The 14,664-nt window shown below is 42.5% G+C and overlaps 1 protein-coding gene across 1 annotated transcript in view; it reads left to right on the forward strand.

The window, feature by feature from the left end:
* Positions 1–14,664, forward strand: part of LOC120052910 (zinc finger protein 777-like) — a 105,919-nt gene that overhangs the window by 83,691 nt on the left and 7,564 nt on the right. The window contains exons 4-7 of the mRNA XM_039000130.1: positions 3,941–4,080; positions 7,832–7,999; positions 8,297–8,405; positions 8,589–8,716. Coding sequence (XP_038856058.1) covers positions 3,941–4,080; positions 7,832–7,999; positions 8,297–8,405; positions 8,589–8,716 — 545 coding nt within the window. The remainder of the gene's footprint in view (positions 1–3,940; positions 4,081–7,831; positions 8,000–8,296; positions 8,406–8,588; positions 8,717–14,664) is intronic.

Here is a 14,664-nt window from a genome sequence, read left to right on the forward strand (position 1 = left end):
TGATGATCTTTCATCAGAATGTTGTACAAGGGGTCCTTTGTCCAGAACAATCGTTGTTTGGTTTTAGAATGTCCTCTTCTCCAGTCAATTAGCACGGAAAGCTAGCAAAGTAGCGCGAAGCTCTCCTTCCTGAACAAAGGCACACAACGCAACACGCCTAACGTCCCGAATAAATTTCAATAATCTAATAAAACTATATTGAAAAAACATACTTTACGATGATATTGTCACATGTATCAAATAAAATCAAAGCCGGAGATATTAGTCGTCTATAACGACAGCTTATCAGAAGGCAAAACCAGGTCCCTTAACGCGCTCTCCAGAAAACAGGAAACTGGTGACACGTCATGCCGAAAGCTTTTATTCGACCCCAGATCAAGTTATTCACTCCATTTCTTCTCTCACTGCCTGTCGACATCTAGTGGAAGACGTATGAAGTGCATGTATTCTAATAAATATCAAGGACATTTATTGGCAGGCCCTAGAACAGAGCATCGATTTCAGATTTTCCACTTCCTGTCAGGAAGTTTGCTGCCAAATGAGTTCTGTTTTACTCACAGATATAATTCAAACGGTTTTAGAAACTAGAGAGTGTTTTCTATCCAATAGTAATAATAATATGCATATTGTACGAGCAAGAATTGAGTACGAGGCCGTTTAAATTGGGCACGATTTTCCCCCAAAGTGAAAACAGCGCCCTCTGTCCTCAACAGGTTAATGTATTTTTCAATAAAATCTTTTAAAAAAGGTATACGTTTTGGTAATTATATCATAAATAGGACATGGTGGAGTTATGTCACACATGCAGCTAACACAGACATATGGAAATGTCTGCTCTACCCAAAATTACAACCAACTAATTGCAGCATTACCACAAAAATGGAAGAGGCAAGTGGAAGGGGGAAAAAGTAAGGAACTTGTCTGTCGGGCCCTGCATTAAAGACCAAAAGTTAAAGAAAATTGTGATAAATAAAAATATATACCAGTTTCATTTAAGGACCAACAAATTTACAGCTGTGCCATTTTAAATGGCAAAATAGTTGAAGAGATTTTCGATGTACCGATTCCATGGCACATGGTCTATGAATTGACACGCAAAATGACGCTGGATTTAAAACATCACATTTGAACATTTTAAATGATTATACAAAATTCTTGCAACCAATAGAATATATATATATATATATATATATATATATATATATATATATATATATATATACACTGCTCAAAAAAATAAAGGGAACACTAAAATAACACATCCTAGATCTGAATGAATGAAATATTCTTATTAAATACTTTTTTCTTTACATAGTTGAATGTGCTGACAACAAAATCACACAAAAATTATCAATGGAAATCAAATTTATCAACCCATGGAGGTCTGGATTTGGAGTCACACTCAAAATTAAAGTGGAAAACCACACTACAGGCTGATCCAACTTTGATGTAATGTCCTTAAAACAAGTCAAAATGAGGCTCAGTAGTGTGTGTGGCCTCCACGTTCCTGTATGACCTCCCTACAACGCCTGGGCATGCTCCTGATGAGGTGGCGGATGGTCTCCTGAGGGAACTCCTCCCAGACCTGGACTAAAGCATCCGCCAACTCCTGGACAGTCTGTGGTGCAACTTGGCGTTGGTGGATGGAGCGAGACATGATGTGCTCAATTGGATTCAGGTCTGGGGAACGGGCGGGCCAGTCCATAGCATCAATGCCTTCCTCTTGCAGGAACTGCTGACACACTCCAGCCACATGAGGTCGAGCATTGTCTTGCATTAGGAGGAACCCAGGGCCAACCGCACCAGCATATGGTCTCACAAGGGGTCTGAGGATCTCATCTCGGTACCTAATGGCAGTCAGGCTACCTCTGGCGAGCACATGGAGGGCTGTGCGGCCCCCCAAAGAAATGCCACCCCACACCATGACTGACCCACCGCCAAACCGGTCATGCTGGAGGATGTTGCAGGCAGCAGAACGGTCTCCACGGCGTCTCCAGACTCTGTCACGTCTGTCACATGTGCTCAGTGTGAACCTGCTTTCATCTGTTAAGAGCACAGGGCGCCAGTGGCGAATTTGCCAATCTTGGTGTTCTCTGGCAAATGCCAAACGTCCTGCACGGTGTTGGGCTGTAAGCACAACCCCCACCTGTGGACGTCGGGCCCTCATACCACCCTCATGGAGTCTGTTACTGACCGTTTGAGCAGACATGCACATTTGTGGCCTGCTGGAGGTCATTTTGCAGGGCTCTGGCAGTGCTCCTCCTGCTCCTCCTTGCACAAAGGAGGAGGTAGCGGTCCTGCTGCTGGGTTGTTGCCCTCCTACGGCCTCCTCCACGTCTCCTGATGTACTGGCCTGTCTCCTGGTAGCGCCTCCATGCTCTGGACACTACGCTGACAGACACAGCAAACCTTGCCACAGCTCGCATTGATGTGCCATCCTGGATGAGCTGCACTACCTGAGCCACTTGTGTGGGTTGTAGACTCCGTCTCATGCTACCACTAGAGTGAAAGCACCGCCAGCATTCAAAAGTGACCAAAACATCAGCCAGGAAGCATAGGAACTGAGAAGTGGTCTGTGGTCACCACCTGCAGAACCACTCTTTTATTGGGGGTGTCTTGCTAATTGCCTATAATTTCCACCTTTTGTCTATTCCATTTGCACAACAGCATGTGAAATTTATTGTCAATCAGTGTTGCTTCCTAAGTGGACAGTTTGATTTCACAGAAGTGTGATTGACTTGGAGTTACATTGTGTTGTTTAAGTGTTCCCTTTATTTTTTGAGCAGTGTATATGGGGGATACAATCTTCCCAGCTCTGCAGATTTTGCTGCGAGGAGGCAGAGTCATTAGATCATTTATTTTGGTACTGTCGTGTAGCTCGTTTTTGGTCACAGGTCCAGGAATGGCGGAAGAATTGCAACATTTACCTAGAACAAACGCTGCAGATAGCAATACTGGGTGATTTGAAAAGTCATAGTCAATGGATCAATAATTATTTTAGCAATTTTTTTTATCTTTAATTTACAATCTGTAGAAGCGATGAGAATAGAAAGGTTTAGTACTTTTGTGAAGCATCACAGCACAGTTGAAAAATATATGACAAATACAAAATGGATGGTGTTAAGAGATAGATGGGAGGGGTTGAATGGAGCTGAAGGGTGGGACTAATAACAACAAGATAACCAATGTAGAACATACGGGGTCTGTAAAATGTATATAGGTTCTGAAATGTTGTCAAATAGCACAGTTACAAATAGAAATCCAACTGGATGGACATCAGAAATAGAGGAAGGCCAGGACTAAAAACAAACAAAATATAACTATTGTAAAATAGATTGTCTGTAAAATGTGTATAGTATGTATAAACTGAAGGTAGAAGCGTAAGTGTTATTGTTTATTTGTTTACTCCAATTGGGGGAGGGGTGATAGGGTTTGCGGGGAATAATTAAGGTATATTTTAAAAAAAAGTGTGTGTGTATATTAAAAAAATATGGGATAAAACATTTAAAAACATTTAATTTTTTTATTTTACAAAATACCATTGAGCATTGACAGTAGCTAATCTAACCACCTCTTTTCCCCCAATCATTTATTTTAGGTGAAGGACATCTCACTGGAGGCCACAGGAGCTTTGTGAAGCCAGGGGGGCACAATACATGGATAGATGACCAACCAATAACTGTTGATGAGGAGATTGGAACCTCAACCCAGCACATTATCTTGATAGAGGTTAGTGGAATAGAGTTGCATAAAAAATATGTTACTTTGTAAATCAAATGTGGCCCGTTTTTCAGAAAGGCTCCCCTCAGCTATTCACTGTCTTACATGTACATCCTTATGCATCTGCCATAGAGGAGCTTGTGAGTCTTCCCTACGACATTGTTATCCAATTCAACTAGTTACTGGTAACAACCTCCTCTCTTCTTGTGTCAGGCTGCAGGTCCTGGGGTCAAGCAGGAGAGGTCTGAAGGAGAGGAGGACCCACAGCACAGCAGAGACATCCAGATTGGAGCGCCCCCTGAATCCACGGAGGACCTCACCGCCACGCCCCACCCCAAGACCCGACGCAGCATCACGGAGGTCAGTGGAATGCCGAACGACGTCCTCAAGTCAGAGACAGACACCAAGACTTTAACTGTGACACACAGGCTTTTACACACAGGATCTGACAAAAGAGACCCAGAGAGAATGGTGCTGGGGAGACTGGGCTGTCCTCCTGCTCCTGGCTCAGAGTATTTACCGGTATTTCACCAGAGCCAGAGGATGGTTAATTCCCGTGGAGATGGTGATGGTGACACGTTAGACACTGGTGGTGATCTGTCTTGTTCTTACACTACAGCAACGGACCCTGGCAACATGCCCTTGGGTTTAGAGACACAGACTGATCTGTTTAGAGGGGACTGGAACCGGTACAGTAGTAGTGTATACTCTGAAGGGTGCCTAGATAAGAAAGGGGAGGGTCTCGTCGTAGATGAGGTGACTGTGAAAGTGGAGGACGACACTCCTCTGACATGGAATGGCGACAAGACTCACTTAGGAGAAGGACACTTGCAGGGCAATAACAGTGACTTCTTAGACTACAGTGAAAGCTTAGAGACAAATCTGAATGTTGCGACCCACTCCCCTTTACACGCGTTCAGGGATCGTGACCCAGTGTCCACGTCATTGGGGCATTCTGATTCACAAAGCCGCATCCATTTCGATCAGGTATTGAACTCAAACAACAGGGCTAGAGCCCAGGCTCAGGGAGGAGGAGTCACATCAGGCAATATTAAAGAGAAACGGTTCCTCTGCATGTTCTGTAACAAAGGCTTCAGCTGCTCCCAGAATGTGGAGATCCACCAGAGGGTCCACACAGGGGAGAAACCCTTCAGCTGTACCCAGTGTCACATGCGCTTTGCCCAGACTGGAACCCTGAAGCGGCACCAGAGGGTCCACACAGGGGTGAAACCCTTCAGCTGTACCCAGTGTCACATGTGCTTCGCTCAGGCTGGTGACCTGAAGAGGCACCAAAGGGTCCACACGGGAGAGAGGCCATTCACCTGTAATCACTGCGGGAAGAAGTTCTCACAGAGGAGATACCTCAGGATACACCTGCAAAAAAAACATTCCACTCTTTAACATAGAAAGTAACCATACCACTTGATAGCTTCTGACATTTAGATCCTGCATTAAAGGAACACTCATCGAGATGATATAGATGCAAAAAGTAAACAGCAGTAGTGGGTCAATTTCTACAACTAAGAGCGTTGAAGTGCAAGGCCCAGGCATTGTGGGAAATACAGTAACTTCAGAAAGTATTCACACCCCTTGACTTTTTCCACATTTTGTGTCACTGGCCTACACACAATAACCCATAATGTGAAAGTGGAATTATGATTTTACAAATGAATAAAAAATTCTAAGCTGAAATATCAATAAGTAATCAACCACTTTTGTTATGGCAAGCCTAAACAAGTTCAGGAGTAAACATTTGCTTAACAAGTCACATAATAAGTTGCATGGACTTTCTCTGTCTGTAATAATAGTGTTTAACATGATTTCTGAATGACTACCTCATCTCTGTACCCCACACATACAGATAATTGTAAGGTCCCTCAGTTGAGCAGTGAAAACACAGATTCAACCACAAAGACCAGGGAGGTTTTGAAATGTCGCACAAAGAAGAACACCTAAAAATATAGAAATACTGTACATTGAAATATCCCTTTGAGCATGGTGAAGTTATTAATTACACATTGGATGGTGTTTCAATACACCCAGTCACTACAAAGATACAGGTGTCCTTCCTAACTCAGTTGCCGGAGAGGAAGGAAACTGCTCAGGGATTTCACCATGAGGCCAATTGTGACTTTAAAACAATTACAGAGTTCAATGGCTGTGATAGGAGTAAACCAAGGATGGATCAACAACATTGTAGTTATTCCACAATACAAATCGAATTAACATAGTGAGAAGAAGGACGCCTGTACAGAATAAGAATATTCCAAAACATGCATCCTGTTTGCAATATGGCACAAGTAAAACTGAAAAAAATGTGGCAAAGAAATTAACTTTATGTCCTGAATAAAGTGTTATGTTTGGGGCAAATCCAACACAACATGTGCCACTCTTCATATTTTCCAGCATGGTGGTGGCTGCATCATGTTATGGGTGTGCTTGTCATCAGCAAGGACTAGAATTATTATTTATTTTTTTAATCATAAAAATAATAGAGCTAAGCACAGGGAAAAAAATGAAAACCTGTGTCAGTCTGCTTTCCAACAGACACTGGGAGACAAATTCACCTTTCAGCAGGACAATAATCTCAAACACAAGGCCAAATATACACTGGTTGCTTACCAAGACGACATTGAATGTTCCTGAGTGGTCTAGTTACAGTTTTGACTTAAATCGGCTTGAAAATTCTATGGCAAGACTTGAAAATGGCTTTCTAGCAAAGATCAACAACCAACTTGACAGAGCTTGAATGATTTAGTAAATATGTTTTTTAAAGAATAATGTACAAATATTGTACAATCCAGGTGTGCAAAGCTATTCAAGATTTACCCAGAAAGACTCAGTTGTAATCGCTGCCGATTGTGATTCTAACATGTATTGACTCAGGAGTGTGAATACTTATGTAAACTACATATTTCTGTATTTCATTTTCAATGCATTTGCCAAAATTTCTGAAAACATATTTTCACTTTGTCATTATGGGGTATTATGTTGGGGTATTGTGTGTAGATGGGTGAGGGGAAGAAATCTATTTTGAATTCAGGCTGTAACACAACAAAATGTGGAATAAGTCAAGGGGTATGAATCCTTTCTGAAGGCACTGTATAAGGCATATACAGTGTAAGCCTAAAACGTCTGTTACATAGTGTATGTACTGTGTAAGCACGTTTTTACCAACTCCAGTCCTCAAGTCCGCCAACAGTACACATTTTCGTTGTAGCCCCGGACAAACACCTCATTTAACTCAGAGGGCTTGATGATTAGTTGACAAGTTGAATCAGGTAGCCTAGTGGTTAGAGCTTTGGACTAGTAACCGAAAGGTTGCAAGATCGAATCCCCGAGCTGACAAGGTAAAAATCTGTCGTTCTGCCCCTGAACAAGGCAGTTAACCCACTGTTCCTAGGTCGTCATTGAAAATAAGAATTTGTTCTAAACTGACTTGCCTAGTTAAATAAAGGTTAAATAAAAACATTAAAGGTGTGCTTGTCCAGTGCTACAATAAAAATGTGTTCTGTTGGGGGACATGAGGACTGGAGTTGGGAAACACTGTTATGATATTCACCCATGCCTAGTTCATTACTTCCATTCAACTACAAAAGAAAATTCCCTGGGCACTTTTAATGAGAAAATGAATACACATTATCTAGTTCATGCAGATTATTTGTTGAGACGTGTATGTGTGGTTTTCATATGGTGTATTTAAAACTTGTTTATGTTTAATAAACACAAAATGGGACTTTTCATTCTAAGGCTTTCATTGAGACTCTCTTTTGTACACATCACATCTGATCTCATCCTATTCTGCATACACACAACAGCGCTTTATAACCAATATACACTTACTAAATATACCTACCCACACACTAACACCTACTGTACACCTCATAGTTTAGTAAGGTTACCTGATGATGACTTGTTTTTACCCACAACTGACTTGTTTTTATCCACCATGATGGGTTTAACAACAATGAAGTCATTCCGTAACTACAGTATAGGACTCAAACATAGTGGGGATGGGTAAACACTCCATGTTGAAAGTGTGTTTATTATCTGTGTGTGCGTACCTGAGGGAGTGCATGTCTGTGTAATCTGTATCACCTGTCTCTTCTAGGAGGAGGAGAGTCCAGAGGTGCTGCTGGTAAAGGAGGAGGAGGGGTGTGAGGAGGGTCTGGGGAACCCTGAGGGGACCATGTTCATGGAGGACAACCAGACTACACCTCCTCCTGAACCCACAGAGGAACCAGCTGAGCAGCACAGGAACACACACAGTCTCACTGAGGTGAGCCCACTAAACTACTGTCTGAATGGTATTAGGTCAGGGCCCGAATCCACAAAGTGTCTCAGAGTTGATCATAGATCATAATGAATGAGAGTATGTAGGTGGGGAGTTGATCCTTGATCAGCACTTCTACTCTGAGAATCTTTATGGATATGGCCCCTGGTCTTGATAAATTCTGTCTTAAGTGTGGGACCATGCCTTTCAATTATCAAACCATTAAAGAGTGTCAAGTAATCAAATCAACTAACACATTTGCATTTCTTGGTCCTACATCCTCTCACTCTGTATCTCTAACAGTCAGTAGACATGGAGGATGGGAAGCCTGATTTGTTGATCAAACAGGAGACAATAGAAGATGGACCAGAGAGCATTGATCTGCTGAGTGGACTAAAGATGGGGGAGCAAGGTAAGGGAGAAATACATATAGCCTACATACAGTAATAGATCTTCAATGGGAATAGTGATGCACCTGGCTATTGTTTTACAGACATTACAATGTATGAACTTGACCAGGTAATTGACAAACAAACTCCATATGTCGAGTTCTCTGCCATTTTTGTAAAGTCTATTTTGTAACCTCTTCCTGCAGGTGGTTGGCTGGGGGCTAAAAGAGGAGATTGGGCGGCCATCTTCGATTCCCAGACCCAGACAGGTGCAACCAAGGGCCCAGGGGACGACATCACTGAGCAGGCCAGGACCAGAGGCAACATAGTGGAGGTCAGTGGATGGGACAGCGTCCTCAACTCTGGGCTGGGGAACAACACTGTAAACCACAACCAGAAACAGACAGTCGAACGCAAAACAACAACCGAACTTAATCTCCATGACAACAGACTGGCTGAGACCAGGGCGAGGCGTAGATTTGGTCTGCGGGGACAGGGAGGTGTCCGTATGCGGCAGGAGAGAACAGTCACAAACTCGGCTAGCGATGCTCCATCCTGCTCCTATAGTTGTGATTCAGAGAGACTGATGGCACCTCAGTTTAACCCCCCAACAGGTGCTGCCTTCAGCCTGCCTTCTATAGGATCTATCAACTGGAACATGGACCTTGCGACAACACAGACACTTCCTGGCCTTCATCCTCCTCACACTCTCCTAATGTTAAACCAGACCTCAGACAATGCCAGTGCCTCAACACTAAATGGCTACACAAGCCCATTGACAAATGACAGTAGTAGTAGTAATGCTGTAAGCAGATCCGGTGACAAAGAGAAGCGCTTCCCATGTTCGTTCTGTGGGAAAGCCTTCAGTTTCCCTAAACAGGTGGAGATCCACCAGAGGATGCACACGGGGGAGAAACCATTCAGCTGCCACCTTTGCCAGGCTAGTTTCTCCCACTCCTCCAACCTGAATAGGCACCAGAGGGTCCACACAGGGGTGAAACCCTTCAGCTGTACCCAGTGTCACATGTGCTTCACCCAGGCTGGTCACATGAAGAGGCACCAAAGGGTCCACACAGGGGAGAAACCCTTCAGCTGCCCCCAGTGTGAAAAGAAGTTCTCCCGCCAGAACCAGCTGAAGATGCACTTGAAGGTCCACACGGGATAGAGGCCTCCTACGCACTGCAGGAAGAGGTTCTCAGAGAGGAGCTACCTTAGGATACACCAGCTGAAAAACCATTCCACTCTTTAACATAAGTAACCATTCCACTCGATAGCTTCTGACTTTTAGATCAAATCCTACATTAAAGACAACAATTCATTTTAATTGTAGTCAGCAGAAAAGATCCACAGTTGCATTTGGAATAACGAGAGTAACAGATTTCAGTGTTGAATTTTTCTGGGTAGAATATTGCATCGAGACAATGTGACATATAAGGCATTTAAGCAATTCAAAAACGTTCCATTATAAATCTCAATCTGGGTCAGGTGGGCATCATTTGAAAGCGTATTATATTTCCAACATGACTTGCTAAGTTCTAAAATACGATCTTACAGTGTTAGGCTTTGACAAGGCACGTTAGACAAACAGATTGCATTTTGGTGCGCATAGAATGGAGTCATAACTGCATTCAGGTGCGTGTTCCGCTTCTAATTTTCTTCACAATACGACAAACATGCTCATTCTGTTCAGGACAACCCAGGGTGTGACACATGACATCCTTGTCACTGTATGGCGGCCTTCGGCATCTGCGGCGGAAGGTGGCCGAGCTACAGCGGTGTTTGTCAGGCTATGAGACAGCCAGAAAATCGGACGTCTCACAAAAACGTCTGTAGCGTCCGAGCGGTTTGGCGTGCAAAACTAATATTACCACTCTATGGCAAGATGGGGCTCTCTCAAACACAATGTTCTCCGTTTTGCTCTACGACCCCCATAAGTGTCACAGGTAACCGGTGCCGAATAAAACAATGAATGGAAGTATGGAGGTAGTTTTGTGCCTACCCAGAAAAAGAAGAATACACTAAGATCATATTTTCTAACTTAGTTAGTCATGTTGGAAATAGAATAAGCTTTAAAATGATGCCCACCTGACCCAGATTGAGATTTATAATGGAACATTTTGCATTGCTTAAATAACAATAGTAATTGTGTTATGGTGGGAATACAGGGCTGTGTAAAATAAAAAATACAGTGTGCTTGCTTCAGTTCCTCAATTTCGAAGCTAGGAGAGCTCAAAAAGCATCTTATATTTGAAGGCTCTTTCCTTGAATCATAAAAGTGCATTGAAATGATGTGGGAACTGCACAGTTTGGAGAGGTGTGTGGCCACTTAGACACCAGTTAGACCTCTCACTCAAACCCTTGTAATTTTTGTTGTCTTATGTTGCGACTACCCCACATTTTCCAAGAAAATTATTTTCATGTTACTGAATGCATCCAGAGTATTTTGAGATTTCGTTATCAACAAATGCGACAAAATCCAGTAAAAGTAAAATGCACATAAAATCAAGTGTTATGTTTGGATTCAGTCTTATCAGATGAACGGTTGTGTCCTCACCTTTGGAGATTATGGGGAAATGATCAGACAAGTGGGGCGCCAGGTATGCTAGTGGTTAGAGTGTTGGGCCATTAACCAAAAAGTTGCTAATTCGAATCCCCGAGCTGACAAATTAAAAATCGGTCGTTCAGCCCCTGAGCAAGGCAGTTAACCCACTGTTCCTAGGCCACCATCTTAATTGACTTGCCGAGTTAAATAAAGGCTAAATAAATAAATAAAGTGTCCCCTTTAAACTGTTACCATGGTAATGCATATACTTTTATATTTCTTCTGTAGGAAACATTTCAATATGGCCTTTTCCATATAGGCCAATGTCCACAAGTGTAAAGGGTTAATGAGAAAGGAATGTACTTAATCAAGTTCATGACGATTTTTTTGTTAAGACGTGTATGTGTGGTTTTCTTATGGTGTATTTAAAAATGGTTTATGTTTAATAAACACAAAAATGGGACTTTTCATTCGAGGACTTTCATTGAGACAATTTTGTATACATCAGGGCCTGTATCCACAAAGCCTCTCAGAGTAGAACATTTGTCATAAGGGCTGAGAGTAGATACATTTTTACTCCTACTTTGATGGGTAAAAATAAAAGCTGTGTGTGAAGCTTCTTTAGTGATAAGAGCCATACCTAGTTGACAGATACAGTATTTAGGAGACATCATGAGGTGTCCTAACCAGCTAAAAGTTACGAGCAGGTGTCTTGATAATAGAAAAAAGCAGCATTTCAGTGGTACCTGCGCCACATGCAATTGCTTTGGAGTCTTTGGAGTGGTTAAAAGAATGTTTTGATAATTCTAAATGAACAATCCATAAATAATCTAGACCTACATGCAACAGTATCTCTTGCAGTTTTTGTATGTATAAACTGGAAGTAGAAGCCAAAATGTTGTTATTCAATAGTTTACACCAATTAGGGGAGGGGTGGTAGGGTTAGTGGAAAATAATAAAGTAAAATATATTTTCAAATATGTCTATGTATTTTATATGTGCAGTTAAAGTCCGAAGTTTACGTACACCTTAGCCAAATACATTTAAACTCAGTTTTTCACAATTCCTGACATTTAATCCAAGTAAAAATTCTATGTCTTAGGTCAGTTAGGGTCATCACTTTATTTTAAGAATGTGAAATGTCAGAATAATAGCAGAGAGAATTCCTTCATCACATTCCCAGTGGGTCAGAAGTTTACATACACTCAATTAGCATTTGGTAGCATTGCCTTTAAATTGCTTAACTTGGGTCAAATGTTTTGGGTAGCCTTCCACAAGCTTCCCACAACAAGTTGGGGGAATTTTGGCCCATTCCTCCTGACAGAGCTGGTGTAACTGAGTCAGGTTTGTAGGCCTCCTTGCTTGCACACACTTTTTCAGTTCTGACCACACATTTTCTGTAGGATTGAGGTCAGGGCTTTGTGATGGCCACTCCAATACCTTGACTTTGTTTTCCTTAAGCCATTTTGCCACAACTTTGGAAGTATGCTTGGGGTCATTGTCCATTTGGAAGACCAATTTGCGACCAAGCTTTAACTTCCTGACTGATGTCTTGAGATGCCATCTATTTTGTGAAGTGCACCAGTCCCTCCTGCAGCAAAGCACCCCCACAACATGATGCTGCAAACCCCGTCCTTCACGGTTGGGATGATGTTCTTCGGCTTGCAAGCCTCCCCCTTTTTCCTCCAAACATAACGATGGTCATTATGACCAACAGTTCTATTTTTGTTTCATCAGACCAGAGGACATTTCTCCAAAAAGTACAATCTTTGTCCCCATGTGCAGTTGCAACCCGTAGTCTGGCTTTTTTATGGTGGTTTTGGAGCAGTGGCTTCTTCCTTGCTGAGCGGCCTTTCAGGTTATGTCGATATAGGACTCGTTTTACTGTGGCTATAGATACTTTTGTACCTGTTTCCTCCAGCATCTTCACAGGGTCCTTTGCTGTTGTTCTGGGATTGATTTGCACTTTTCGCACCAAAGTACGTTCATCTCTAGGAGTTGCGTGGTCCCATGGTGTTTATACTTGCGTACTATTGTTTGTACAGATGGACGTGGTACCTTCAGGCGTTTGGAAATTGCTCCCAAGGATGAACCAGACTTGTGGAGGTCTACAATTTTTTTTCGGAGGTCTTGGCTGATTTCTTTTGATTTTCCGATGATGTCAAGCAAAGAGGCACTGAGATTGAAGGTAGGCCTTGAAATACATCCACAGGTACACCTCCAATTTACTCAAATTATGTTAATTAGCCTATCAGAAGCTTCTAAAGCCATAACATCATTTTCTGGAATTTTCAAGATGTTTAAAGGCACAGTCAACTTAGTGTATGTAAACTTCTAACCCACTGGAATTGTGATACAGTGAATTATAAGTGAAATAATCTGTCTCTGTAAACAATTGTTGGAAAAATTACTTGTGTCATGCACAAAGTAGATGTCCTAACCGACTTGCCAAAACTATAGTTTGTTACAAAGAAATTTGTGGAGTGGTTGAAAAACGAGTTTTAATGACTCCAACCTAAGTGTATGTAAACTTCCAACTTCGACTGTATGTGTGTGTATGTATATGTGTGTGTATGTATTTGTGTGCATGGTGGTGGCATTCGGAAAATATTCAGACCCCTTAACTTTTTCCACATTTTCTTACGTTACAGCCTTATTCTAAAATTGATTACATTTATTTTTTCCCTCATCAATCTACACATAATACCCCATAATGTCGAAGCAAAAACAGGTTTAGACATTTTTGTAAATATATTACAAATACAAAACTGAAATATCACATTTACATAAGTATTCAGACTCTTTACTCAGTACTTTGTTGAAGCACCTTTGGCAGCGATTACAACCTCAAGTCTTCATGGGGATGACGCTACAAGCTTGGCACACCTGTATTTGGGGAGTTAATCCCATTCTTCTCTGCAGATCCTCTCAAGCTCTGTCAGGTTGGATAGGGAGCGTTGCTGCACAGCTATTTTCAGGTCTCTCCAGAGATGTTCGATCAGGTTCAAGTCCAGGCTCTGGCTGGGCCACTCAAGGTCATTCAGAGACTTGTCCCGAAGCCACTCCTGCGTTGTCTTGGCTGTGTGCTTAGGGTTGCTCAATGATGAGACAGCCTATAGCTAGGAGGTCAGAGACCTGGCAGTGTGGTGCCAGGAAAACAACCTCTCCCTCAACGTGATCAAGACAAAGGAGATGATTGTGGACGACAGGAAAAGGAGGACAGAGCACACCCCCATTCTCATTGACGGGGCAGCAGTGGAGCAGGTTGAGAACTTCAAGTTCCTTGGTGTCCACATCACCAACAAACTATCATGGTCCAAACACACTAAGACAGTTGTGAAGAGGGCACGACAAAGCCTATTCCCCCTCAGGAGACTGAAAAGATTTGGAATGGGTCCTCAGATCCTCAAAAGGTTCTACAGCTGCACTATTGAGAGCATCCTGACTGGTTGCATCACTGCCTGGTATGGCAACTGCTTGGCCTCCGACCGCAAGGCACTACAGAGGGTAGTGCGTACAGCCCAGTACATCACTGGGGCCAAGTTTCCTACCATCCAGGACTTCTATACCAGGCGGTGTCAGAGGAAGGCCCTAAAAATTGTCAAAGACTCCAGCCACCCTACTCATAGACTGTTCTCTCTGCTTACGCACAGCAAGCAGTACCAGAGCGCCAAGTCTAGGTCCAAAAGGTCCAAAAGGCTCCTGAACAGCTAATCAAAGGGCTACCCGGACCATTATTT

The sequence above is a fragment of the Salvelinus namaycush genome, chromosome 8 (genome assembly GCF_016432855.1).
Source record: "Salvelinus namaycush isolate Seneca chromosome 8, SaNama_1.0, whole genome shotgun sequence".
Lineage (NCBI taxonomy): Eukaryota > Metazoa > Chordata > Actinopteri > Salmoniformes > Salmonidae > Salvelinus > Salvelinus namaycush.